Genomic DNA, 27,797 nt, shown 5'->3' with positions numbered 1-27,797 from the left:
TGCTGCAATTCGATGGCAAGATAATAACAGTAACATTAATGCTTTTGAAAATGCTGACCATTATTTGACCATTCAATGCAAAAAATCTTGTTGGACTGATAAAAGGCCCAGTGCTGTATCACACACCTAAACTGATTCAACAAAAGAGCCATAAATGCTGGCTTTGCAGCCGGCATTGTCTATTGGATGTCCCTTGCTGTCTGACTGAACTGTTTTTTTGTAATTTTGTAATCCGCCTTGAGTCACAAGGAGAAAGGCGGGCTATAAATGAAGTAAATAAAATAAAATAAATTGAATGGACTGTGGAAAGAGGAGACTTGCCCGGAGAGGTAAGGAAACTGTCCCCATTTAACAGGGGTGGGCCACTGTTATCTGTCCATTGTAAATCACTTCCTTCATGTCATCCAACTTTGCTTACAGGGTTTTTTTGAGGTGGGGTGCCTTTAAAAAACATTTGCTAGTGTTTGTCAATGTGTATTCCCTTCTACTCCCCCATCTCTATAACTGCCTCACTAGCCATATATTTCAGGGTGTGTTTGCAGTTCTCATAACTGAATTAAAATTTGTGCAACCAGATTGAACTATCTCTTGTTAAACATTGCTCTGGCTTGCCATGTCCCATGACCCCAGAGAAGCCATTGGGTAGCCCCTCGAACCAACTGGAAGAGAACTGGCTTGTACAGGAAAGATATGCAATTTTGCAGTACACAAATGCCTGACCAGGAGGAGGGCATATACAAAGTAGTCATCAAAGGACTCTGGAGGCAGTCAGGAACAAGGAGGGCGAAGGAAAGGGATGGCAACTTCTTGTTCCCACTCCCATGGTGGACTGCCTGAAACCAGCAGGCACAAACACAGGGCAATGATGCCCAACCATCTCAGCCTCCCCTGCTCCCCTGCTTCAGTGCCCTCCTATGCTACTTTGCTCCAAGAATGTCAACAGGGCACTGTAGTAAAATGGGATGCTATTAATTATCATATGATTAACATCCTGCAGGAGGCATTATGGACCACCCTGGTTGTTTTAGTTGCCATCTTGCTCTGATTGTTCTAAATTTTAAATTTAATTTATATTTGGTTTTTAGATTATATGTTTTAATGTTATTGTGTTTCTTATATGTTGTAACCGCCCTGAGCCCACTCGTAGGGTAGAGCAGGATATAAGCTTAATAGAATAAATAAATAAACCCACAAGTAGCCATCATGGAACCTGGCCTGGGGAACTCTGAAGGTACAGAGGTGTGATGCAACAGCTGCTCTCTACAGGTTTATTTATTTATTTATTTGGACTTTAAGCCAACCTCCCCTGTATTAACAGGGCTCAGGGCGACATACAACATAGAATGCATCTATATATAAATACATAATTAAAACAGTTAAAAGATAGTAAAAAAGCACAACAGTCAGCCTAACAGATGACGCTAAAAACTTCCAGTTGTGCCACTGCCTCATGGGGATGGCAGGGAATAGGAGTGCCAGACAGATGGAACTGTCGCTGTCTTCAATCAAACTTCTGGTGGAACATCTCTGCATTACAGACCCTGCAAAACTGCACCAGGTCTTGCAGTGCATGGATATTATTTAGCAGAGAGTTCCACTAGGTCGGAGCCAGGGCAGAAAAACGCCCTGGCTGTGGTCAAGGACAGCCGGATACAGCCGGATATCTATCTGTTCCTTAAAGGCATCTCTTTAAGGTTCCTTAAAGAACCTTTAAGGTTCCTTAAAAAGGCAGAGCAAAAAGGGCACAGTTAGACATTTATAAGGTAAGCACACACTGGAGGTGGAGCCTTGGGCATTTGATAGACTGAGAACCTCAGAATCCTTGATGTGAAGATGGGTAGCAAAAGTCCCCATCTGTGAAAGGGTATGTAGGGTAAGGACAGGCAAGAGTGCATCAGGTGAGCCTGGTTTAGGTTATTCTGTTTTTCAGATGTAGGTAAAGACTTTTTAAACAGACTTTTGCCAGCACATGTTGGTATAGGTATGGATGCATTAACTGTTGCTGCTGATGTCTGCATTGTTACGTTCAAATTATGTAGGCAATATTACCTACATTAAAACTCATGTTCTTTCAATAGAAATATCTTCATTTAATCTAGATTAGATAACTGCAGTGTGCTTTACATGGGACTGCCCTTGAAGACTGGCTGCATACTGCAATTGGTACAGAACACTGTGGCCAGAGTGCTGACTGGAGAGGAGCGTAAAAGAGACCATGTCACTCCAGTCTTGTGCTATCTACACTGGTTTCCAACTTGTTTATGGGCTAAATTCAAGGTGCTAATATCGATATTTAAAGCCCTGTACTGCCTGGGACTAACATACCTTAAGGACTGACTTCTCCCATATGAACCTACTTGCTCACTTCTGTCATCTTTGGAGGCCTGGCTTTGGTTGCCCCCACATCTGAGGCTAAGCGGGTGGTAACCTGAGAAAAGGCTTCCTTGGTTGTGGCACTAAGACTGTGGAACTCCCTCTACAAGAAAATTGTTCAGTCTCCCTCATCAGTGTTTTCCACTAGCAGGTAAAGACTTTTTTGTTTTGTTTGGCATACCCCCCCCCAAAAAAACAACAACAACAGGTTATTGGCCCCCCTCCCTGGTTCTTGTGTTGTCTTGTAGATGTTTTTATTGAGTTATTTTGTACATTTATTGTTGTTTCTAAATGTTCTAATATTTTATGCACTCTGCCTTGGGGACCCTGATGGGCGGAATGCCACCATAAAATGGTTTAATTCATTTAGTCTTAAAGTTGGAACTGGAGTGTCCCAATAAGTTCTTTTCAATAAATACTAACAGGTCTACCCGCCCATAATTTCCTGTTATAAGGTGCAGTGCCTTGTTGTTCTTGTTTTTCCCTCATGAAAGGAAAGGAGGCAAGGGTAAAAAGGTAAAGGTAAAGGTTTCCCTTGCTCAAATGAGTAAATGTATTTTCTGGGCAAATGCTCACATGTTTTCTACTCTGTCATGCGGCACACTCAGGTCTCAAACTGTTGAACTACTGACCTTCCACAGCCTGTAGTTCAGCGTCTTAACTATTTAAGCCACCGCAGCTCCCACTAACAGGTCTACCCGCTCATAATTTCCTGTTATAAGGTGCAGCGCCTTGTTGTTCTTGTTTTTCCCTCATTAAAGAAAAGGAGGCAAGTGTAAAAAGGTAAAGGTTTCCCTTGCTCAAATGAGTAAATGTATTTTCTGGGCAAATGCTCACATGTTTTCTCCCTCTTCCTTTTCACACCTACAACGGCCATCTCAGGAAAACGGCTGTTGTACAACTTGCCTATTTGAACACCTAAAAGGCTATCACTCCCAGAATGCAATGCAGGAAAATATGATTCTATTAAGCCATGTCACCATCCCCCCCCTTCCTTATTTTTTCCTACTTTAGTGAGCTTTGAGAGATTGGGGGCACCTTGAATAGCTATTTATTTTTGGTTAGTGATGGGTAAAGAAACATACCTTGGAGCTGTTCAAGTGCAGCTGTAGCTTTGTTATCACAAGGCCTCCCTTTCTCCTTTACTTTTGGGGGCCTTAGCCCAGTTCAAAGCTGCACTTCTCCTTAATGAGCACAACACTCTCACCCAATTAAGAATCAAGGACTGCACCACACCGGGGTCCTTGTGGGTGTGGGGGAGAGAGAATCTCCAGCGTAACACTTTTTCTTCTACAAAGGAGGATGTAAGAATACAACATCGATGCATAAAGGTGGACCTGCTATGAGGCTGCTTCAGGCAACAGATTTGGGGGCGGGGCGGGGGGGGGGGCGTTAAGGACATCTAACAAGAGGCAGATCTAGCCCATAAAGGAAAGTCTCCTAAGTGGAAGAAGAATGTACATTTTGTTTCTTTTTTTGTTGTTTGTTTGTAAAACTGTTAAAAATATTAATTAAAAAAAGGAAAGCCTGCAGCACAAGCCACGCTGAAATGAACAGGACTTTCCCAAGGCCACAAGCATTTCAGTGAGGTTTTCTGCGGAAAACTACCCACTGATTTAAGCACCATATCCATTTAGTGGCCAAGGAGCACCACTGTGATTTTCCATCTGGAGGAGGAGGTGGAGAAGGAGGAAAAGAAAAGATTGGATTTATACCCCACCCTTCACTACCCGAAGGAGTCTCAGAGCGGCGTACAATCTCCTTTTCCTTCCCGTCCTCACAACAGACACCCTGTGAGGTAGGTAGGGCTGAGAGAGCTCTTTCGAGAACTGGTCTTTCAAGAACAGCTCTGAAAGAACTTGTGACTGACCCAAGGTCACACCAGCAGCTGCATGTGGAGGAGTGGGGATCAAACCCGGTTTTCCCAGATTAGAGTCCGCACTCCTAACCACTACACCAAACTGACACCGAATGTCCTGTATGTAGGGGTGGAAGATTTGCAAACTCAAGCTGGATTCCTGTCTGGGCTTGTTCACTGCTCTTTCCAGCAGAATCATATTACCAGCTTGCATCCACACATGCACATACATTTCTGCTTATGTATTTCTCAGTGGCAGGTAACATTTTGTCAGAACAGAGGAGAGTGTGTACCAGTGGCCCAAGGTCCTAGAGTAAAGGTCAAGGGGAAATCAGAACATTTTTCACAACCTGCTGTCTCTGAGGTCAGATATTCGATGACATATCAGAGGTGTGAAATTCTAACCATCTCTCCCTAGCCCCATCATGGGAGTAAAACACTTCCAAGGTAAGAACAGAAGCATTTGCCTCACTAGTGTTCTGTAATTCTGCAAAGAAGCTACCAGGTTGAAAACACAGGGGTGTATCCACACTACATACGGGTTTTAGCAGTTCTCTCTCCCCAAGGAACTGTAGTCCTGCAAGAGGGGCCAGGGATCCCTAAGATACCTTCTCAACCCCTTCCTAAAATGACAATTCCCAAAATTCTTTAGGGAAATGCCATAAAAAGGTATTATGATATCAAGTTTCTAGCGCACATTGCTCTTAATTCCAGAGCAAATTCCTCATTCAAATGCTTTTGCTATAGAACCCACAGTGGCAAACCCCTGGGAAAAGCTAGCTCAGTTTGTCGAGAGCTGGGAAGCATCATATGGCTTGTCCAGATGCTGCCTTTTATCATTTCTAGCTGCACCATGTACCTCATTACTGTGAGGACACAAAACATCCTTCAGAAAGTCCAGTAACCACAGAACTTTGTATTCCGTGCAAGCACAATGTGCAGTTTGTTACCAGGAGTGCCCTTCAGCCCCCATACTAAGAATCTCAGTTTTTATTTTTGAAAACACACAACAGAAACATAAACATTCCAGCCCTTATGCTTATGAAGAGAGTATGCAAGCAATTCCTGTGCTAACACTTCAAAGGAAAAAAGAGGTATTCCAATGGGTTGAGCTCCAGTGCCCTGCTGAGATTCTCACATCTTCCTTTGAGTTGCAGGAACACAATAAATTATGCCAAAGAAGCAATTTTATGCAGATTTCTGCAACTTGCAGAGTTTATGTAAGTTGGAGAATTCAGATGTGCGTGTCTAGTGAGTATTTTGTGCCTGGGGGAGGGAGGTGGATTCAAACATGCATCCACAAAGAGGATTTCCTCCGTCCTGGCTCTCAAACAGGAAACGGGGTTTTTCAGGGCATTCACATGTCATAGTTCTCCATCCAACACATGTGCTATCACCTATCATGGTTGTGCATGATTTGTTCTGATGTCTCCAGGTCCTGATTTACACCGATCTTTCCAGAAATATCAGAGTCAAAGTGGATTTACTCACAAGGTGGATGGGGAGGGGCAGATTTCTGAAGCACCCCACTCAAATTTCATGCAATTTCCCATCCCTATTCCTTCACAGCTACCATTTCCCATCCCCCACCCCTAGCCATTGGAAGACTTTTTATTGGCTTTTTTTTTTAAAGATAGTAGTTCTATTGCTATATCATCATTATACTGATATAGGGTGGTTTTTTTGGTGTTCTGGATTTTTTTTAAGCTGGTAAAAACCCTTCAGTGGCACAGGGAAATGGTGGGCACGAGGACACAGGAGGAAAGAATGGTGAATTGCCCTGTGCGGATAACTCTGCTGTTTTTGCAGCAGTGAGTCTGCAGTAGGGAATCATTTCCATGCAGACATAGCTTGGTTACTTGTTGCAGGCAGGAGCCACAAGGCTAGCCCTCTGGGCCTCCAGGTTGGCTGTTTATCCAGATAATTGCCAGCCCTTCACCATGAATGCCAGACATCTGCCTTAAACTCTGAGAACTCCATGAGCATTGAGCATGGAAGGAATGCAGGAAAACTACTTTCCATGCAAGTCCACCTCCCCTGTGGGTCTGAGCAGACCGCAGAAGTGGCTCCCAATTTTGCTACAGCGGTGTAGTGCATTTGGATGAGAGGTGAGTCATGGTCTGACTGTGCCGGCATCCCCACCTCCGCCTCTGAGCATAGGTGGTGAATGCAAAATCGACTGAACAAGGATGGCAGCTCTGGCATTCTCCTTCAGTGAAGGGCTCTGCTCTCTGTCTATCATTGTGCTGGGCAAGAACCTAATTTCTTTATTGCAAAAAGAGAGCTGTTCCTGGGCCTGAATCCCTACACATAAGGGTCACTCTGGGAACAAAGGGAAGCTGACTGGGACCCCTGATCCCTGACGGACTAGGATGACAAGCCACCAGGAGGAAATATTAACTGAACATCTACATTGCCTCCCAGTCTTTTTCCTGGCACAATTCAAGGTGCTGATGTTGACCTTTATAGCCTTATTTGGCTTAGGACCAGCATACTTGAAGGACCACCTACTCCTTTACAAATCTACCTAACCTCTATGGTCATCTTCTGAGACCCTGCTTTGGGTGTCTCTGCCTTCTGAGATTAGGTGGGTGGCAACCTGGGACAGGGCCTTCTTGGTTGCGGCACCAAAACTCTGGAACTCTCTCCCCAGGGAGACTTGTCTGTCCCTTTCTGTTATCATCTTCCACTAGCAGGTGAAAATTTGTTTCATTTGGGATCCCCTCACTGATCCTTCCTGCCCTATCTTTTGATTGTTGTTTTTATGTTTTTGTATGTGCGTTTTAGTTTTGGTTTTAATTGTTTTAATTATGGCCTTTTCTCTGTTTGTGATGTTTTTAGAATATGTTTTTGTAATGTTTATTTAACCTATTAGCCACCATAGTGGTCCTGATGAGGGGAGAAAGGTGGGATACAAATTTTGGAAATAAATAATAAATAAATAAATAATGAACATAAAATGATGCCTTATACCAAATCTAGTTCAATTAGTGTTGGTAGCCATTTGCTGCCGACTTCCAAGACTTTTGGGGGACAGGGAAGGAATGACCTTGCAGTGCACAGCTCTACAACATCATGTCTCGTTACATACCTGGAAGTGACATCATGGCAATGCTCTGGAATTCCTCAAATATCTGTGGTTTTACCATAGAGATTTGGGGAATTCCTATATCATCTTCCACTAGCAGGTGAAAATTTGTTTCATTTGGGATCCCCTCACTGATCCTTCCTGCCCTATGTTTTGATTGTTGTTTTTATGTTTTTGTATGTGCATTTTAGTTTTGGTTTTAATTGTTTTAATTATGCCCTTTTCTCTGTGATGTTTTTAGGATATGTTTTTGTAATGTTTATTTAACCTATTAGCCACCATAGTGGTCCTGATGAGGGGAGAAAGGTGGGATACAAATTTTGGAAATAAATAATAAATAAATAAATAATGAACATAAAATGATGCCTTATACCAAATCTAGTTCAATTAGTGTTGGTAGCCATTTGCTGCCGACTTCCAAGACTTTTGGGGGACAGGGAAGGAATGACCTTGCAGTGCACAGCTCTACAACATCATGTCTCGTTACATACCTGGAAGTGACATCATGGCAATGCTCTGGAATTCCTCAAATATCTGTGGTTTTACCATAGAGATTTGGGGAATTCCTAGAGTTCTGCCATGATGTCACTTCAAGTTATATAAAAGGAAATCACATTGTGACAGCAGAGGGAGCCCAGCAGCAGTAGGTATATTTTAGTTCCCTCCTCATGAACAGGTGTTAAACAAACCTGGTGGGAGACCTAGCTCTCCTAAGTTAAATTTTTCTACCCTGGCATGTCTCCAGCAGGGCTTATTCCTGTTTTCATTTTCAAAATGGAGATGCCAAGAAATTAGGCAATCCATACGGTAACTACACTTACTCCAGGCTAGGTGTCTACGTAATGTGTACCATGGAAAGGAGAATCTTTTTTCATTCTAAGATACGTACATGCTAATCTAGGCAATTCCAAAAAGGATAACCGTCTGGAGGAGCATTAGCTGTAGATGTGCTTAGCCCAATTATAGTTATGCAAGAAATGAATGAAATCCACTCAACAGACTCAGGAACACTCCTTTTTATTATCTCTTCACCCCTTCCAGAGCTTACATTACAAATGATTTGTGCAGTTGAACCCTGGCAGAATAACATGGACTCCTCACATGTTTTAACACCTTTTAAAGGACAGTGTCCAGGGAAGGCAAAGAGTTGTTCTATTGTCATCATAGCACCCTTGGACAACAAAAGTTGGAGGAGCACAAAGCCACCCAAATCATTTTGAACGGGATATGGGGTCTGCGGTCATCCCAGTCAACAACCCAAGGTACAGGGGATGGTGAGCGCTGGGGAGAAGCTCATGTCCTACCTGATTGCAGGTGTTAATATCTACACCATTCCTCAGGTGATCCAATGCTTTGTCCAGGTTCCCAGATCGTGCCGCCCGAAGAAAGCTGGTCGCTGCATCGGCCTTGGAGGGAAAAGAGACAGGAAAGAGTCAACAAGAGTATTTTGCCATACTGGGCTAACTTAGACCTAGTTTCCACTGAAGTGGCAGAGTTGTACCTGTGCTTCGCCACTTTAGGTGGGGCTTAACGGGTTCTCTTCCACATTAGCTGTCTCCATCAATAGTGTTTTTTTTTTAAAAAAAAAAAAAAAGTGCAAGGATTTCTTTTATTTGGGGAAACAGTCCTTTACAGGCCAATGAGGTCTTGACTCTGGGCCAGCTGGTACATGAAGAGTTGATCAATTTGCAAGAGGAGAAAAATGTTTAATTCTAGGGAGAGTGCTCTCAACAAGTACTCCTCCCCTCCCAGACACAGGTCTTTGTAAATGACAATTGCCCAACGGGGGTGTCAACTGGTAGTATTTTGGTAAGTTTCCTCAAAGGCTATGAACCAGCCCTGAATACAATATGCATGATGCCTTTCAGCTCATTCTTGGCCTGCATGGTTCCAGATCAGATAATTGAAATAAACAAGATCTTTTAATGAGATGAGTGAAACCACCAGAAGTGTGAAACCACCAGTTATCTTTTGATGCCAGCTACCAGTATGCAGCAATGTTTGACCAGCATTTCAACTAAAACTATATGCTACAAGAAATGCGTGCTGCCCGTGAAAATGGCGGTCCGGTGTTGCATTTTTCTCTTGCTCCCTGTATAGGGTTACCAAAGTTCCCATCACAACAGGAGACTTTTCACTGGCAACCTGCACTTCCCAATGTTGCTCCTTTTGGTGGCTGGAGAAAAAAAAAGCCATCATTGCATTCAATGTAACATCATTTTCAGGAAAAACCTGGAAGTGACATCATGTCACTCTAGGGATTGACAAAAACTCTATGGTTTTACCACAGAGTTTCCAGAGATTCCTAGAGTGACATGGCATCACTTCCAGCTTCCCCTGGAAGTGATATCTGGTCATATGCAACTGTTCCCTCTATGTACATACCCCCCCATCTCCCACCAGGTGCCAGCTATCAGCTGGCAACCCTACCTCTGTAGTATATCATACAACTTCCTTCATGTCCTGACATCATTACATAATATTTTTCTTGACTCATATCCTTGGTTACCACTGGAGGGGCCTTGGTGGCCTCATTTTTGGGCAGAAAGCCAGGATACAAATTTTGTAAATACATAAAGTGCTCACGTGATGACATTATGACATGGAATAAATTGTGCTACTGATGTTGGAAATGGGCTCCTATTTTCAGCAGTTCTTCTTTTCATATAAAATACTGTTTTACCCTCAAGGAACAGCTCCTCAAGGCCTGCTTTGGTCAGCAGGAGTGCTTCTTCATCTCATCTGATTAGAAATAAAGTTCACAATTTTATACTTCAAGTTTCAAAATTTGAAATCGACTATATCAAAAACAAAAGGCATATACAGAGCCAGCAGGGAACCATGGTTAGAACACACAACCAAAGAGTTTCCGGTGCCTGCGAGACTGCGCAGACAGACCAAGAGAGCCTCCGCGTCTTTGCTCCAAAAAAACGCAAAATAAAAACTAATTGAGGACTATAAAGACTAAAACTACTCGCTGATAAGGATGGGGAGGCAAAGAGGAGGGAAAGGAGGGAAAGGAGCCAAGAAAAATAACGAGGAACAGCAGGGAACCATGGTTAGAACACACAACCAGGGAGATTTGCGTTCAACTCCCTGCTTAACCATGTTTACTGCCCTGGGCTCACTGGAGGAAGGGCAGGATAAAAACACAACAGACAGACATTGCCGGAATGCCATTCTCAAACATAAGAGATGATTAGATGAATAACATTCATGAGGAGGGAATTAAAATATACCCAAACACTCAACTCTGTGATGCCATCTTCTACCTCTTCCCAATTAATAGATCCTATTAAAACTTAGACTTCATTTTTCAATCCAAAATCTAATTAAGGAACTCATCATGAACATGCCTTTTTTTAAGTGGTTTTTTGTATTTTGTTTAAAAGCTGTTGATTTCATTAGTTTAGCTCCATGCCAGAACATATTGTACCATTCCTATTACAGACGGATGCTTTCATTTGGATGCAATTAAAGGCGAAACTAGAAAAGACACTGGGAGACCTATAAATGGTATGCCCAAGTAGTTTTTATGGGTAAGTAGCATCCATGGGGAGTGGGGATTCTGATTCAAATTAAAAATTCGTCATGTCGAGGGGAATGTTAAAACAAACCTCGATCATTTTCCCAGTCCCATACACCTCCTCTGAACTGATATTTGCCCATGCAGGGGCAACATACAGGTTACTGGATTGATTCCATTATGGTTACAGACACGTGATTTCAAAGTAACCTCATAGTGCTATGGGGTTCCACAGACCCATTTTATCTAATATGGAATTGCTGACAGAGGTTCTGGAGGTATTTGGAATGAGATGCTTCCTATATTTGGATGAAACCCATTTCTGTTTCTCCTTTTCATAAATCAGAAAATGTGATAGATGTGCTGAACAGAATGCCCAGAGTCAGTATTACGTAGGATGACAAATGTATTTAATAAATTACAACTCAGTCTAAACAGGATAGAAGGTTTGTCGGTGAGCAGTCATCCAGACCAGGGTGGTAGCTTATGGCCTTTCTGGACAGGGTTTCACGCCTCCTGAAGAACTAGGGTCAACACTTTGGGGAGTACATTTAAATCACAGAATCACTGGGTTGGAAGAGACCTCCAGGGTCATCTAGTCCAACCCCCTGCACAATGCAGGAAATTATCAAATACCTCCCCCTCCACACCCCCAGTGACCCTTGCTCCATGCCTAAAAATGACAAAAAACCTCCAGGATCCCTGGCCAAAATGGCCCAGAGGAAAATTGCTTCCGGACCCGAAAGTGGCAATCAGCATTTCCTTGGGCGTGTAAGAAAGGGCCACATGAACTAAGCACTGATGCAACCCTTCCTGCCCTCCCTCTCACAATCTGCCTAAGTTCACAGAATCAGCATTGCTGTCAGATGGCCATCTAGCCTCTGTTTGAAATCCTCCAAAGAAGGAAAGCCCACCGCCTCCCGAGGAAGCCAGTTCCTTGCCTTATCTTTGGATGATCTTGCCTTATCTTTGGATGCCTAATTAGTATGCCAGTTGCCTTTGAGCACCTTTCACAGGTCCAAAATGCTATGGAAAGATCACTGACGGGACCACACAGGGTTGCCAACCCGGCAGGAGCTTCACATCAAGACGGGGGCTCTTGCTGGTGATGTCACTTCTGGTGAGACTCAGAAGTAACATGAGTTTTGGGGGAGTGCTAGAGTGGTACCCAACATGATGATGCCACTTCCAGGTCACACTAGAAGTGACAATACAGTGCCAGTGCAACACCAGTCCCCCACCCATTTCTCCCAGCATTTCCCCGGCCACCCAACTGAACGGCAGTAGGCAAAGTCAGCAGAGGGTGGGAGATTTCCTGGCCCACTGGGAGACCTGCCCTCCCTAGGTCCATACCACAATGCTGCATGAGCTACAATGGCTTTCATTTAGTTTCTGGGCACAATTCAAAGTGCTGATTTGTGCCTACAATACAATCAGAGCTTGGGGTAACTGAAGGACTACTTATTCTCCTGCCAACCTGCCGGTTCACTAGGATCATCTGCCCTTTTCTGTGTCCCTCGTGAGGTGTGGGAGAATATAAGAACATAAGAAGAGCCAATCATCCATCTAGCCCAGCATCACATCTTAAACAGTGGCCAACCAGTTACTCTGGAGGGCCAACAAGACGGCATAGAGGCCAAGGCCATCCCCTGACATTGCCTCCTAGCACAGGTATTCATAGATTTTCTGCCTCTGAATGTGGAGGTTCTCTTTAGTCACCATGCCTAGTAGCCAGTAACAGTCCTATCCTCTATGATTCTGTCCAGTCCTCTTTCAAAGCTATCAATGCCTGTCACTATCACTACATCCGCTGGCAGTGAATTCAACATTTCAAGCGCCCATTGAGTAAAGAAGTACTTCCTTTCATCTGTTCTGAATCTATTGCCCATCAACTTCAGTGGATGCCCCAGGGCTCCAGTATTTAGAAAGAGGGAGAAGAAGTTTCCTCTGTCTACCCTCTCTGCCTCAGTTGAAGAATCCTAGTTTGGGAATTTTCCCTTTTTCTCTTGGTGAGAAATCTAGGTAGAATTCTCTTCCTAGGAAAACTATCCAGAGAAGGATACAGTGTCTGAACAAGCATATTATGTAAGCCTCTTGATAGAAATCCTACATGTTGGCTTTGGCACACAAGTAGTAGTTCCACAAATGAAAAAAGAGCATATACTGCCCCACATGACAAACATTGTAAGGTCCAATTGAGTTTTGCTCACTTTGGGATTTTCTAGAGACGAGCCTCACTCACTCTCCACTTGAAGTCACTTACCCAATCCTCTGAATCTTTTGGGATGCAGCTTGAAGAGGAAAGAACTTGTACTCACTTATGCACTATTGATCGATCCATCTATCTAATTTTCTGTTTTGCTTTCTGCTGTAACATATTTTCCCAAGTTCAGTCAGAGAACAAAGCATTACAGTATCCACTGGGACTTTCCAGTTCGATAATTCTTGACCACCAGCTGCCAGAGATTGGGTAGGATTGCCCGACAATCCGTTAGTGAGAACAGGAAAGGAGTGGAAGATAGAAACACCAGAAGCCAGTGAGAAAGTCAAGCCTAGGTACTCCTTGGATTCAGGATCCAGTTGCTCCTGGGGCTGCCACTTACTGATTGGAAGAGATCTCCTGCATAGAACTGAAGCAGATCTGCCCCCAAAGGACATCGTTTAAACATCTGTAAGTTAAAACTTCACCATTGCCTAACATTGATTTTAAAAAAACAGCTTGCCCTTTAAAAAGAATTACTTTTCAGGCAAGTCTAAGTCAGATTTCCCAGATAGCAAAGGCCCAGATAGTAATGGCGTTCCAGTGGCAGGCAGTGTTGGGGGGGGGGGAATGACAGTACTATTTTTCATTTGCATATGCATCACTCCTCCAAGAAGAAACACCTTGCACTGAACATTTGAGACTGTTTAAAAGCAGTTGGATAGCAATATTGGGTTGCTGAAAAATTATTTCAGCATTAAGAGTGGTATTAGGGAGGCATGGTTGCTCAGGTGCACACTTGTGTCCTATCGCGTCTGTTTTCAGGGCTTTTAAAATGTTAAGTGCTTCAGAAACCTGCAAAACCTGTTCAGAGATAACAGTAAAACAAAAAGAAATGAGATTGTGCATAGCAAGAAGCAAATGTCTCTGCCCAGCCACTTCTGACTCTTTAAAAGCACTGCATCTCTTCGAGCCCTGGGAATAGACTTCACAATCTCTGGGAAGTGGTATTTCATCCTGTACACACTGGTGTGGGTCAGCTCTCTCACTGGCCTGGCCTGCCCTGCCCAGCGCAAACTAAATAGACCGGATTTGAACTCTTACGAAAGCCTGCAGGAATGGAACCATCACCACCACACCGGAAGTGGTGCAGGCAGGTGCCCAAGAGGGGGAGGTAACTGAGACACTCGGGCTATAATTAACCGTGCACTTCTTGGACAGGATCTTAGGTCAGAACGAGAGGCCTCGAGCTCAGGAGAGGAACAAGATGGGAGAAGGACAAAAACTGTCAACACACAGAGGAAAGGGATTTATGAATGGGATGGGACTTTCCACAACTCAAAGCATTTGAAACAGTTTTCCTGGCCCCTCCTCCTCACCAACTGCAAGCTAGCAGTATGGCATACAAGCCGGTGGAACCGCCAGACCTGGGCCCATTGCCTTTGGCACAGCAGCCCCCTCCCCTAAAAGTGATAAAAGTGACAAGCATGGATGTAGGGTAGAGAAACTGTCTCCTTGTTACTCTTGTTAATGAAGATGAGCAGCAGGCAGGCACACCTCAGAACTAGCAAAGACACCCATAACGAAATGTGCAAAGGTAAAACAGACCCTCACCAAACACAGTCTGGGACTAGCAAACTCAATATGTTAAGAAATGACACATATAAATACAGACCAGTGATATAGAAAGTACACCAAATGTAATAAACTTGACAACTGTTTTTCCAATTTAAATTAAATGCCAATTCAATACACACTAGCTAAATAACTAAGTTAAAAAGAAACTACAACTTTTATTGATGATTGTATTTAGAGCTATAACTAACTGTAACTAACTATATACAAAACTAAGAACCAGGGTGGATGAAATGGAGTACAGAATCATTATTTGCTATAAATTCATTTATAGGGGACCACACTTCAACAAAATTAGAGATATATTGATGTGATTCGATCTGCGTCTGTTGGTCCAAAAAATTTTCCATAACAAATATATCCCAAATCTTCCTGTACCAATCTGATAACAAAGGGAGTTTACTGTTAATAGAGATTTACCATGGGATCTAAGCCAGTATTTGCACACAATCTGAACATTGTTGATGCAGGAGAGGCATTACAAGAGAGATTATTCAACCACAAGTACATTCAGCACTCTGCCACAGTCTTATCTCACCCTTCTTCCAAGGGATACAAGACAGTGTACGTGATTCTCCCTTCCTCCACTGCTATCTTCACAACAACCCTATGAGAAAGGTTAAGAAAGAGAAGGTGGCTGGCCCAAGGTTGCCCAGTGAGTCTGATGGCTGAGGGCCTAACCCTCTAACACAGTTTCCCCAGACACATCCTCAGGTCAGGCTGGAAGTCATATTCTGGGAGTTCATGCCTCCGGGCACATTTAAGTCTGGTTCAGACTGGACTCCCAGCAGGGTTGCCAACTCTGTGTTGGGAAATTCCTGGAAAACTGAGGGTGGAGCCCAGAGAGGACAGGGATTGGGGAGGGGAGGGACCTCAGCACAGTATGATGCCACAGAGTCCGCACTCCGAAGCAGCCATTTTCTCCAGGGGAACTGATCTCTGTAATCTGGGGATCAGTTGTAATTCTGAGAGAGGTCTTACCTGGAGGTTGGCAACCCTAGCCCCTAGAATGGGACAAGGATGCTTACGCCTCCCTCGTGTGCTGCTTTTCCAGCCTGGAATGTCCCCAGGGTGCAATTTACCCTGATGGAGCCTCCACATGTACTGAAATATGTACTCCTTATCAGGGCTCTTTTTGTAGAAAAAGCCCAGCAGGAACTCATTAGCATAATAGGCCACACCCAACAGCAGAAACGCATTAGCATATTAAGCCACACCACTGACACCACAGCTCATTAGCATATTAGACCACACCCCCATGTTACCACACTCACCTTTTGCTTGTTATTCTGTTCACCTTGTTTGTTGTCAAAACCCAGGGCTTTTTTTTTGTAGCAGGAACGCCTTTGCATGTTAGGCCACACACCCCTAACGTAGCCAATCCTAATGAGTTACTGCTGTTGGGTGTGGCCTATCATGCTAATGAGTTCCTGCTGGGCGTGGCCAACTCGGGAGCCAGCCGGAACTCCGTTCCTGTGCGTTCCTGCCCAAAAATAGCCCTGCTCCTTATCAGGGCAAGTCGTGCCCCCCCCGGGGGGGTTCTCAGGTCAGGAAAATGGCATAGGAGGACAAGCCTTGGTTGCTTCTCTCCCCCCCTCCACCAAGGTCCTGATCCAAGCTGGCGCAGACTCCCAAGAATGCATCTGCCAATCTGACCCAGGAGTTAGCCTTCACGCATTATTGTAGAAGTCCCTGATTGCTCACCCAAACCAAGCAGTTCACAGTCCTGATTAGTGTACCTTTCTTGTGGTATTATTGTGAGTTACTAGGGGGCAGGACTTCTTCAGTGTTACTCTATAAAATGCAATAATGTATAATCAAGTACGCAATTAAATGCAGTTTAATTATTCTGGAGCAGATTCAACACAACCCACAAGCGTGGAATAAAAAAATTTAATTCCACCTTCTAAATTATCTCTGAAAGGGGGACATACCTCTTTCACTATATGTCTGAAGAAAAGGGGGTAAGGCATATTTAGGAAATAGTTACCCTATCTATCAGGGATCACATTAAAAAAATATGCACTTTTTGAAACCATAGAGACAGTGTGAATGGAGGGAGCCGTTAAAATATGTCCAGAGTAACTAATTTGCATTAAGTGAGAACAGTCACAAACATCTGCAATCGCTCAGTGTCTGAAGTTCAGGTTGGAATGGCTGTTAATTGACAGGACTGCCTGCCAATTATCTGACTGCAGCCAAAGGCCACCAGTATTGTGTACTCCGAAAAATGTTCTTGTGCAAATGGAAACTTCTCTTTTGCTATTGCATCATGAAGTTGTCTCTGAGGCACAGGACTAGCTGCAGGGTTTTTCTGGGAGTGAGGGGGTGAGTAAGATACTCTTCAGTATCCCTGCACTAAGCATGTTCACAGATACAGCCTTGTTGGAGGAAGGAGCAGGGTGTGACTCTTTCATGCTCCAATGAGCTCTGGCAGCAGCGGAAAGACTTGGAGTACGAAAAAGCTGTGCTCCAGCCTTCCAGGCACCAGCAAGAAACAGGAGACTGACCCAGACGCCTCTGCTGCATTGCCTATTGGAGAGGGTCCCTTATTCCTGGTGAAAGCAGAGACAAGCAAGCATCACTGACCAGTGCCAGGACCTCTGCCAGGCTATGGGGTAGGGTTGCCAGCTCCCAGTTGGGAAATACCTGGAGATTCTGGGAATGGAGCCTGAGGAAGGGTAGGGTTGGGGGAGGGCAACTTCAATGGGACATAAGGCCTTAGTGTCCACCTTCCAAAGTGGCCATTTTGTCCAGGTGAACTGATCTCTGTCTCCTGGAGATCACTTGTAATAGTGGGGGATCTCCAGCCACCACCTGGAGGTTGGCAACCCTACTACAGGGTCTCAGCACGCAATCAACCATGCTGACGCTTAATGCTAGCCCTGGGTAGGCGTAAAGACCACTTGTTTCCCTACCCTGTGGTAGTCAGCATTTCACACTGTGCCCTCCAACAAAGGACCACCAAACCTTGGCTTAGCTCAGTCACTGGCTATTACCTGCTTTCACCAATGACCCAGCCAGGGCTCTTTTTTTTGGTAGAAAAAGCCCAGCAGGAACTTATTAGCATAATAGGCCATACCCAACAGCAGGAACTCATTAGCATATTAGGCCACACCCATGACAGCACAGCTCATTAGCATATTAGGCCACACCCCCATGTTACCAGAAGTGTGGTCATCCAGCCACACCCACCTTTTGCTTCTTATTCTGTTTACCTTGTTTGCTGTCAAAACCCAGGGGTTTTTTTGGAGCAGGAACTCCTTTGCATGTTAGGCCACCCCCCCTAATGTAGCCAATCCTAATGAGTTCCTGCTGTTGGGCGTGGCCTATTATGCTAATGGCGTTGCCAACTTGGGAGCCAGCCGGAACTCCGTTCCTGTGCGTTCCTGCCCAAAAATAGCCCTGGACCCAGCCCTTCTCCCCCAACTCCTGTACAGGCAAAGCATTCAAGAGAGAGGGTGGGTCAGTCTCTCAGTTCAGGCCAGGATTCGAAGTCACTCAGAAACAGTGAGAACTTCTCTCACTGCTACCAGTTGCCTTCAAAGCTCGGTTCCTTCCTTCATTTCCTACTCATGGCAGAAGTCAGTTTGCCAACATCTGGGTGAGACTTGGAGGTCTCCTAGAATTACAAGTCATCTCCTGGCAACAGATATGAGCTCCTCTGGAGAACACGGCAGGCTGGACTTGCTGGCATCACACCCCTGCTGAGCTCTCTCCTGTCCCCAAACTCCACCCTCCTCAGTCTCCGCCCCCAAATCTCCAGGAACTTCCCAAACCAGAGTTGGCAACCCAACCAGAAGACTTGTTAAAGAAATAGGTCTGTTTCTCCCTTGAAGCATGAAAATACAAGACTCCCTGCCTCTGAATCAGTGGAAGGGCACTCTCAGTTTGTGCTAGGCTATTATTATTATTATTATTATTATTATTATTAAATTAATTTCTATCCCGATCCATTTCCCGCAAGCAGGACTCAGGGCAGCATCCAACATGTCTATACACCAATACATAAAGTAAAATACATAAAATAAATATGCATCAATACATAATAAAATCCAGACAATACAATTAAGCTCCATTACTATTCAGCCATCTGTTCTACTTTTGGATGGCGTCACATATCTATCCCACAGATAGCTGAGGTAGTCCGCATACAATCCATATTCCACCAATGGGGAGGATCTTACTAGAGGTAGGTGGTTTCTAGAAAACTGGTGGCCACCACTGGGCACCTGACAACTGCATTTAGGAGATGGCACACCACTGCCACCCACCCTGCAACTTTCCCTGGGGATTTTATTCTGCAATCTCCACCCTAAATTAATGGCTGGTTCTCACTGACCTGCTGAGCCTGTGTTTGGCTTGTACCAATTTAGACTGCATGGCACTCAGAATCATATGTTCCTACCTATATCCTTAAAAATCACTGCATAGGGGAAATCAGAGTGCCTGAGAAAAGACTAGCTAAAGCTTTTCTCCCCAGTGTGCTAATTTTCTACAAGTGGGGGATTTCTGTTGCATTTAGGAGTTCATTTATAATCTCCAGCTACCACCTGGAGACTGGCAACCCTAGTTACAGTCCATCTCAGTGACAACTAGACTGTGGCTACAGTGCACATATGCTGGGAAGCTGCAGCAGTCACTGCTTCCCACAGAATGTAAACACAGAAAAAGCCCCAGGTGCGAGACTGCCAGACCACATGTGGGTTTTGCATTAATCCTTCTATGTGTTCCTAAGGAAAAGTTTACAAAGTTCACTGGTTACTACCGCCTGCCCTTGTGACCCTACTGGCCATGTACTCATCTCTAAAGGGGGCACAAGGGATGTGGCACATGAAAAGGCATGAAATGCACGTGCCCATGCAGCTATGACAGTGGCACAGACCTCAAGTGCTTCCAGGAACCAGGGACTAGCACACAGTCTGCTGTGGGGACGAGGGGCCTTCATGGGTGCTCTACAATGCTTCTGCAAACAAGTGGCATTTTCTAGATGATGACGGCAGTTTCTGTAGTAAGCAGAACTATCTCTCTTCAAGTTCTAACAAATGCATGCTTTAAATACTTGATTATCCGGCCAAGCTAATCAAATTGCCAACCCTCTCTGAAAGTTCTCGTAAACTTTTATGGAGAAAGAGAGACAGAAAAGAGTAGAAATCCAGGTATGATGGAGACTGGGTCAGTCAAAACCAGTCCCTTTAGTGGGATTCAAACCAAAGGGTTGGAAGCCCCAGAAAAAGGCTTAGCTTGAGAACCAGGGCTGGATTCCACAGATAAAAGAGGGAAGAAAAGGATAGTTCAGAGCTCTCTTACACAACCGCCAACTGGAACAAGGGTTTAACAGCAGCACCCCAAGCGGATGTCCCAGGCTGTTCTCTCAGGATAGGCAACCATGGAACAAGAGCCAGTTTGGTGTAGCGGTTAGGAGCGTGGACTCTAATCTGGAAGAACTGGGTTTGAGTCCTCACTCTTCCACATGCAGCTTCTGGTGTGACCTTGGGTTAGTCACAAGTTATCTCAAGGACAGTTCCGGAAAGAGCTCTCTTAGCCCCACCTACTTCATAGGGTGTCTGTTGTGGGGAGGGGAAGGGAAAAGGAGTTTGTAAACCACTCTGAAACTCCAAGTGAAGGGCGGGATATAAATCCAATCTCTTCTTCTTGATGTAGAAGAAGAAGAAGAAGAGATTGGATTTATACCCCGCCCTTCACTACCCAAAGGAGTCTCAGAGCGGCTTACAAACTCCTTTCCCTTCCCCTCCCCACAACAGACACCCTGTGAGGTGGGTGGAGCTGAGAGAGCTCTGACACAAACTGCTCTTTTTCAAGGACAGCTGTGACAGAGCTTGCGACTGACCCAAGGTCACATCAGCAGGTGCAAGTGGAGGAGTGGGGAATCAAACCCGGTTCTCCCAGATTAGAGTCCGCACACCTAACCACTGCACCAAACTGTACAGTGATGCCTCAGTGATGCCTCAGTCGCTTCCAGCTATCCATTTGCCCCAGCTACCTTCTCTTTCACATGCCTTAGGAGCCATTTCACACATTATGAAATTAAGAATGCAACAGCAGCCCTGCTGGATCAAAACTATTGGATGGCTCATCTAGTCCACCATTCTCTTACCTACAGTGGCCAACCAGATGTTCACAGAAAGTCCACAAGCTGAGCATGGAGGCCAAAGCCTCTCTCCGTTATTGCCCTCAGCAATTCCCCCATTACTGTGCTCCAGCAACTGGCATGCAGAGCTGTCCTGCCTCTAAACAAAGAGGCCCCATATTACAGTGTTCCCTCTAAGATGAGTTAGTGTGAGCTAGCTCCCAGGTTTTTACCCTCTGGCTCACACATTTTTGTCTTAGCTCCAGAGCAAACTAATTTATGCAGTAGCCAAATCACTCGCTCACAACTTTTAATGCCAGTAGCTCACAAAGTAGAATTTTTGCTCACAAGACTCCACAGCTCAGAGGGAGCATTCCCCATGTAGCCAACATAGCTAATATCCATTGATGGGCCTATACTTTAGGGATCTGTCTAGTTTCCCTTTAAAGCCATCTTAGTTAGTGATCACATCTTGTGGCAGTGAATTCCATAAGTTAATTCATTCCTGTATAGAAGATATTGCCAAGTCTGATAATTTTGCATTTTAAAAGAATACGATGTGCATGCATTGTATGTATGATGGGAAGCTGCAGCCAATCACTGCTTCTCACTACATGTAAATATAGGAAAAGATGTAAGTATAAGACTGCCAAGACCACAGGTGGGTTTTGCATTACTCCTTCCACATGCTCCAGAGGAAGCGTTTCCAAGTCCACCAAATATTACTGCCTCTGTGACCTCAGATCTCCTACCCAGCTATACCCTGCCCCCCCCCCCAGACCATCCTCAATCCTTACTTTTGTTTACAGCTCAGCCAGCAGAGGCCAGGTGACTCGGCCCCACTTGGCATTGCCTACCACATGTGATTGCTCAGGGTTCCACAAACAGCTGCTGTAAGCAGCACCGGGATTTCTGTCCGGAGTTGTAAGCAGGGTTTCCCACAGGCTGGTGATGGTGGAGGAGGAAGCAGAATGACTATAGTGTTTGGCTCTCTGAACTTGTGGGGAAATGAACAGCTGGAGACTGCAGTGTGGAAATGGATTTTGGAGTTCATAAGACAGGCATTGTACAGCGTTCAGCTTGCTAAGTTATTGTCTGTCAGTAGCCAAAACCCCCCCCCCCCCCCAATCACAGCTCTAAACTTTCAAGTGCCGCTTTGCGGCTCAGCAACTGAACACCCAAGAGGCAATGATCTGCTCCAGAAAAATGAGCAGCTCAAAAGGAAGAGTCGCCCAGCATCTCTGCCTGTCAACATGTCAAACAGAGAGAGACTCCCATAAAACACCTCAGCGGTCAGCCCAACGAGTCTTCCCTGGCTTCCGAGATGTAAACACATGCACACGCGCGCACACAACACACACACAAACACACTAAACAGCACAGGCTGAAACGCTATCGCTGCCTGGTTCTAACAGTAAGGTGCTTCCCAGGGGAGGGCTGGTGGGGGGGGGGGGAGGCAGGGGAGGGGAAGAAGGTGAAAGTCAGAGAAGAGATTTTGCACGAAGCAGAAGCGGGTTGTATACTCACAGTGGAGTCTGGACCAGACTTGCCCTGCCGTGCTGCCATTGCTCAGCACTCAAGCCGAAACCTGAGCCCAATTTCCTTCTCTCCCCTTCCTGCCTTCGCTATTCCCCACCTTTGGGTGAGCCAGAAAGTGGCATTGCATCCTGTCTAAAAATACAGACTCCCTTCCTCCCGCCAGTGCAGCCTCTGCAGGGTAAGCCAGATGCTAATGGAATATGTTCCTTTTTCCCTCTCCCCATTATTATGTCAGGCAGGGAAATTTAATAGCTGCCTGCCTCCCAGCAACAAGCTGCCGGCTGCCAACCCATGGCGGGATGGGTCATCGCTGCCAGTGCCAGTGCCACACGGGGAATGGCAGGATGGGGAAGCAGCCAGCAACCCTGCCAGGAGCAAACCGGTCCAAGGCACTGGGCTGCACAAGGGGGGGGGAACAGCCCCAGGAGCATCACTCCGCTCACTAATTAACGGCTAAAGTGTAATTGGGGGGGAAGTTCTCCTGCACAAATGCATTGCGATGAATAGGAGCTGCTCCACTGCAATGCCATTCGTTTGTGAGCCAGTTTGGTGTAGTGGTTAAGTGCGCGGACTCTAATCTGGGAGAGCCGGGTTTGATTCCCCACTCCTACACTTGCACCTGGCTGGATGACCTTGGGCAAGCCATAGTTCTGATAAGAGCTGTTCTTGAAAAAGAGCAGTTCCTGTCAAGTGCTCTCTCAGCCCCACCTACCTCACAGGGTGTCTGTTGTGGGGAGGGGAAGGGAAAGGAGTTTGTAAGCCGCTCTGAGACACCTTTGGGATGTGAAGGGCGGGGTATAAATCCAATCTCTCTCTCTCTCTCTTGTGCAGGAGAGGTGCTCAGTGGATTTTGCCTCACTAGTCAGGCGTCTTCCCCCCCCCCACTACGCTGCCCTTGATGGTGCCCCTCGATCCACTGCCTGAAGGTGCAGCTTCACTATGGGGCCAAAGTTTGGGAGGGAATTCGCACCGCCCTTCCCTCACGCCCACTCCCCCCTCTGCTCCTCCCCACTGCGGAAAGAAAGAAAGAAAAGCAAATCTGTGGAAAAGCAGGAGCACCTCTGAAGGTCAGCTAGACTTGAGTCCAGTGGCACTTTGCAGACCACACAAGATTCTGGGGGGGGCAACGAACATGAAGTTGAGCCAACTTCAGAGGACGGCGGAAGACAGGAAGGCCTGGCGTGATCTGGTCCATGGGGTCGCAAAGAGTCGGACTCGACTGTGCAACTGAACAACAACAACAAAGAACACATTAAAGTTTTATTCATTGCGGTGTTTTTCTTTTGCTTCTTTCCCCAGTGTCACCATTTCAAGCACAGATAGGATCTGCTTAATTTTTTTAATAGCCATTGCCCACAGCTGCTGTGTGCCTGCAGGGAACCTGAGCCCAGTCCGGGCAACCTGGACCCAACTCTTAAAAAACCCCAAATGTCTAGTTTGGCCCATAGTTCCTGCAAAGGAAGAGTTCCCTCTGCATCTATTTAAATTAGGTTAAGTGTGAGGGGCAGTGGAATGCCTGAGGTCACTGCTGGGTGCAGTCGCTGAGGAATCTGGTGGTGGCTCTTTCTTGAAGGCCCAGTTCTGACATGACGCGGTTTCAGGTCCTGGGGGGGTGGGGAGAGAACCAGCCTTGCTCTCTGACTCCTGCTTGTCTCAATAGTAGTCTCTTCAGAGATCGAGAATTTTGTGGTTTTGGGGTAATGTTGCTAAACTGGCAACATTAGTTAGGCCCAAAGGCTTCTGTGATAGTTTCCTGGACGTTGACCCCCAGGGAACTGGGCACAGCCAAGAAAATTCCGTAAGGGCACCTAGGGTTGCCAGTTCCGGGTTGGGAAATACCTGGAGATTTTTGGGGGTGGAGCCTGGTGAGGGTGGGGTTTGGGGAGCAGAGGGACCTCAGCAGGATATAATGCTATAGAATCCATCCTCCAAAGCAGTCATTTTCTCCAGGGGAACTGATTTTGGTTGTCTGGAGATCAACTGTAATTGCAGAAGATCTCCAGGTGCCACCTGGAGATTGGCATCCATAAGAAGAGACCATAGAATTCATGCCTCACAGTTGTACAACTTGGGACTGGTCACAGACATGAAGTCAAAGGCTCAGAGACAGTAACATCCTTAATCATGCTAGCAAATACATCAGATGGCAAATGGCCAACATGGACTCTGCAAAAGGAAAGTCCTGCCTAGCCTATTAGAATTTATGGAGGACGTACAAGAATCAAGCAACCAGGGGTTTTCCAAAGGCAAGAATGTCTGGATTCTCAAAGAAGTCAATGAACAGAAAACAGAAGTTCAGAAAACTTAACATCTCTGGGATAGGGGAACAGGCCCTCTTTGCTGGCCTTTGCAGAGAAGTGAAAATGGCATGCCTTGGGGATTGCTACTCATGAGGTGTACGCTCACCTGACTTTGGACTATGGGGGTGGGGCCTGAAAGGGGGGGTTGGGGGAGAGGAGGGACCTCAGCAGGGTACAATGCCATAGAATCCACCTGCCAAGGCAGTCCTTTTCTTCAGGGGAACTGATCTCTGTAGCCTGGAGATCAGCCGTAATTCCAGGAGATCTGGAGGGCACACTTGGGGGCTGGAAAACAGGAAGCATGTAGCATCCACTAAGGAAAGGAAACTTCTCTCCGATTGCTTTCTCTTGTCTACTCCAGCCTCAGTGTTCAGCACTGTGACTGAGGCCCATTCTGCATCTAGCATTCGCTTCACTGTTTTACCAAACCCACGTTGGAACAGACAGTTCCCTCTACATTGCATGCCACTTTCACTTTCTTCGATTGTCGAAATTATGGTAGCCTCCACACTGCATGTCAATTTCACTTCCTTTGATCACTCAGTTTTATGGTACTGTCTGCATAAATTTATGACCGTTTTATGGTCGCTCAGGGGTGACTCTGCAGTCGGTACGGCGTTGGACCGGGCTATTTGAATGTCGTTTTGGGCTGCATCTTTTTCTGTTCCAGTCTGTTACAGTGTGGGTTTGGTAAAACAACGGAGCGAATGCTAGATGCAGAATGGGCCTGAGGGTATTTTTTAGTCATCGCAAAAGCCAAAGACAGGAGTGAATGATCTGTAGGTGACCAAATATTCTAATAACTGTACTCCAAAATAAACTATGAATCACACCAAAAACATTCACTGATGGAAGGATGGGAAAAGACCTAATATTTTCAGGACCCTGGGGTTGATTTAGAAATCCACTGGCTTTGCTCAAACAGGCTTCTCCCCTTCAGGTTAGGAACCGGTTCTGCCAGTCTGCACCAAGAGCCAGCATGGGCTGCACAGTCTTCTTCGCCCGTCACGTCACCCACACCCCACACCATAAATCCTCAAAGCAGTTTCACACTTTTTAAAAAGTTTCCTGAGCCCGTTCGCAGGGAGGGCGGGGTAAAAATGCAAAAAAAATAAAAAATAAAAATAAATCATTATTAATGTGATGCATGACCACGTAAAATACATGTGCCTCTTTTTATTTTTAACAGACTGACCACATACCTGAAGCACGGAGGGAAGGGACCCCACTGATGTTTGAGCCAGCATCTGATTTGTTGGCATGTACATCCATTGTTCAACTCGCAAAGCCAGACTTCACACTGCAGCAGAAGCAATCATTGCAAATTCCCTTGTTTATAATGAATCTGTCTTCGTTGTGAATCTCCTGTTTGCTTCTAAGCTCCCTCTCCTCATTTTTGAATGCTGGCCAATGTGAAGGGTAGCTTTACTTCTAGACCTTGTGAGCAAAATGAATTGGGCTGTTGCAGTACCCAGTGCACAACTTGAGCTACTCATGGTTTAATGTCAAGAAGAAAAAGGAGTCTTCTATGGAACTTTTTTCCAAACTGCCATCTCAGTTCAGACAACAAGTCCACAAGGCTCAGCATACTAAGGATCAGGACCAGATGCTCTCAGAATTTCCCAGGCTTTGCCCCATGACCTGCTAGAGTCCTTTCATACCCTGCCAAGTTCTGCCCTGGCTCCAACCCACTGCTCAACCTCCTGGATTATGGCTGCCAACCTCCAGGTGGTGGCTGGAGGTGGCCCCACTATTACAACTGACCTCCAGGAGATGGAGATCTGTTCACCTGGATAAAATAGCCACTTTGGAAGGTGGACTCTATGGCATTATACCTCATTAAAGTCCCTTCCCTCCCCAAACCCCGCCCTCCTCAGGCTCCACCCCCAGAATCTGCAGGTATTTCCCAACAAACCAAAACTTGATGGCTCCCATGAATAGCTCTTGGGGTGCCTCTCTTTCACAGAGAGAGACTACCTGCAAGCAGTCTATTCCTGTAGGTGGCACGGATCTGTTTCTGCTTGCCCCGACCAACATCTGCCTCTGCAATGCTGCTGCCTCCACCTGTGAAGAACACCGGCTCCAGAGGACCAAATGTGATGCTAGAAGACCTTTCCCACAGTTTTTCAACGGAGATCCCTCATTCAGATCAAGGAGGAGAGGAGAAGGGATTTTAAGGTTTCTGCAATGTCCCTTCCCCCCCAACTGCACCAATTAACACCTCCCTGGCGGGGTATTAAGCCTGGAAAGGGAAAATGGCAGGAATCCTTTCTTGCTGACTAAGAGTTCATACAGGTAACCAGACCATGTCAAGAAAAGCTCTCTTCCTTGCCTGTTCCACCCACACACACACACACACACACACACACACACACACACACACGGTTGCCAACCTCCAGGTGGTGGCTAAGAATCCCCAGAATTACAACTGGTCTCCAAATGACAGGAGCAGTTCCCCTGGAGAAAATGGCTACTTTGGAAGTTGGTCTTTATGGCATTATAGTCCCCTTCCCACACCCACCTTCCCCAGGTTCCACCCTCCAGGAATTTCCCAACCCAGAGCTGGCAACCCCAAGCCTCATCATGTCAGGCAGCAAGTCGAAATTTACTGTATGATAGCTGCAGACACATGTTGCAAAATGTAGGTTGCACTGTTTGGACTCTGGAGCACGAGGAGCACCATCTCACAGCAAAGGCCGGACAAAAATGAGACAACCTCCAGGTGACGTGCAAACAGAGACCTGAGGCTACAGGGCAGGCAGACTCATGGCTCTTTCACGTTGGCTTTTGTGGAGGCTGCACACAGAGAGGAATTTGTCCCCTCAAAGCAACGCCAGGGACTTGAGATAAAAAGCCACGGGGGGGAGGGCTAGATTCTTCCCACAGTAACTGAACTGCTGATATTGGCCTACTCTTGTGGCTGTTTTTAGGATGAATTCTAACCACAGACTTCAACATCACACACGGTTTGGCCCTGAGACTGATCCCCCTCCTCCTGTCACAGGTTCATTGGCTAATCCCTCCTTGTCATACTTGATAGGCATGTTGCCAGTAAATTCAATTATAAACAAATAATTGGAACAGCACAGCCGTTTACAAAACAGCGTCATCAACCTCTTCTCTGGAAGATGCAAATAACAGTTACTGAGCTAATGTGAACCTTCAAAAAAGTGCTGCGTAAATGTCA

General features: G+C 45.8%; 1 protein-coding gene across 1 annotated transcript in view; it reads right to left on the bottom strand.

Annotated features, from left to right (window-relative positions):
• ANK1 (ankyrin 1) overlaps positions 1–22,360 on the bottom strand; it is a 115,083-nt gene extending 92,723 nt beyond the window's left edge. The window contains 2 exon segments of the mRNA XM_015408152.1: positions 8,624–8,725; positions 22,299–22,360. Of these exon segments, the coding sequence (XP_015263638.1) occupies positions 8,624–8,725; positions 22,299–22,337 (141 nt within the window). The 5' untranslated portion in view covers positions 22,338–22,360.
• Between the last annotated feature and the right edge of the window lie 5,437 nt (positions 22,361–27,797).

This window comes from Gekko japonicus, unplaced genomic scaffold (assembly GCF_001447785.1).
Source record: "Gekko japonicus isolate JY-2015 unplaced genomic scaffold, Gekko_japonicus_V1.1 scaffold139, whole genome shotgun sequence".
NCBI lineage: Eukaryota > Metazoa > Chordata > Lepidosauria > Squamata > Gekkonidae > Gekko > Gekko japonicus.
Note: the sequence above shows the minus strand (reverse complement) of the source record. Positions and strands in the feature narration are given on the sequence as shown.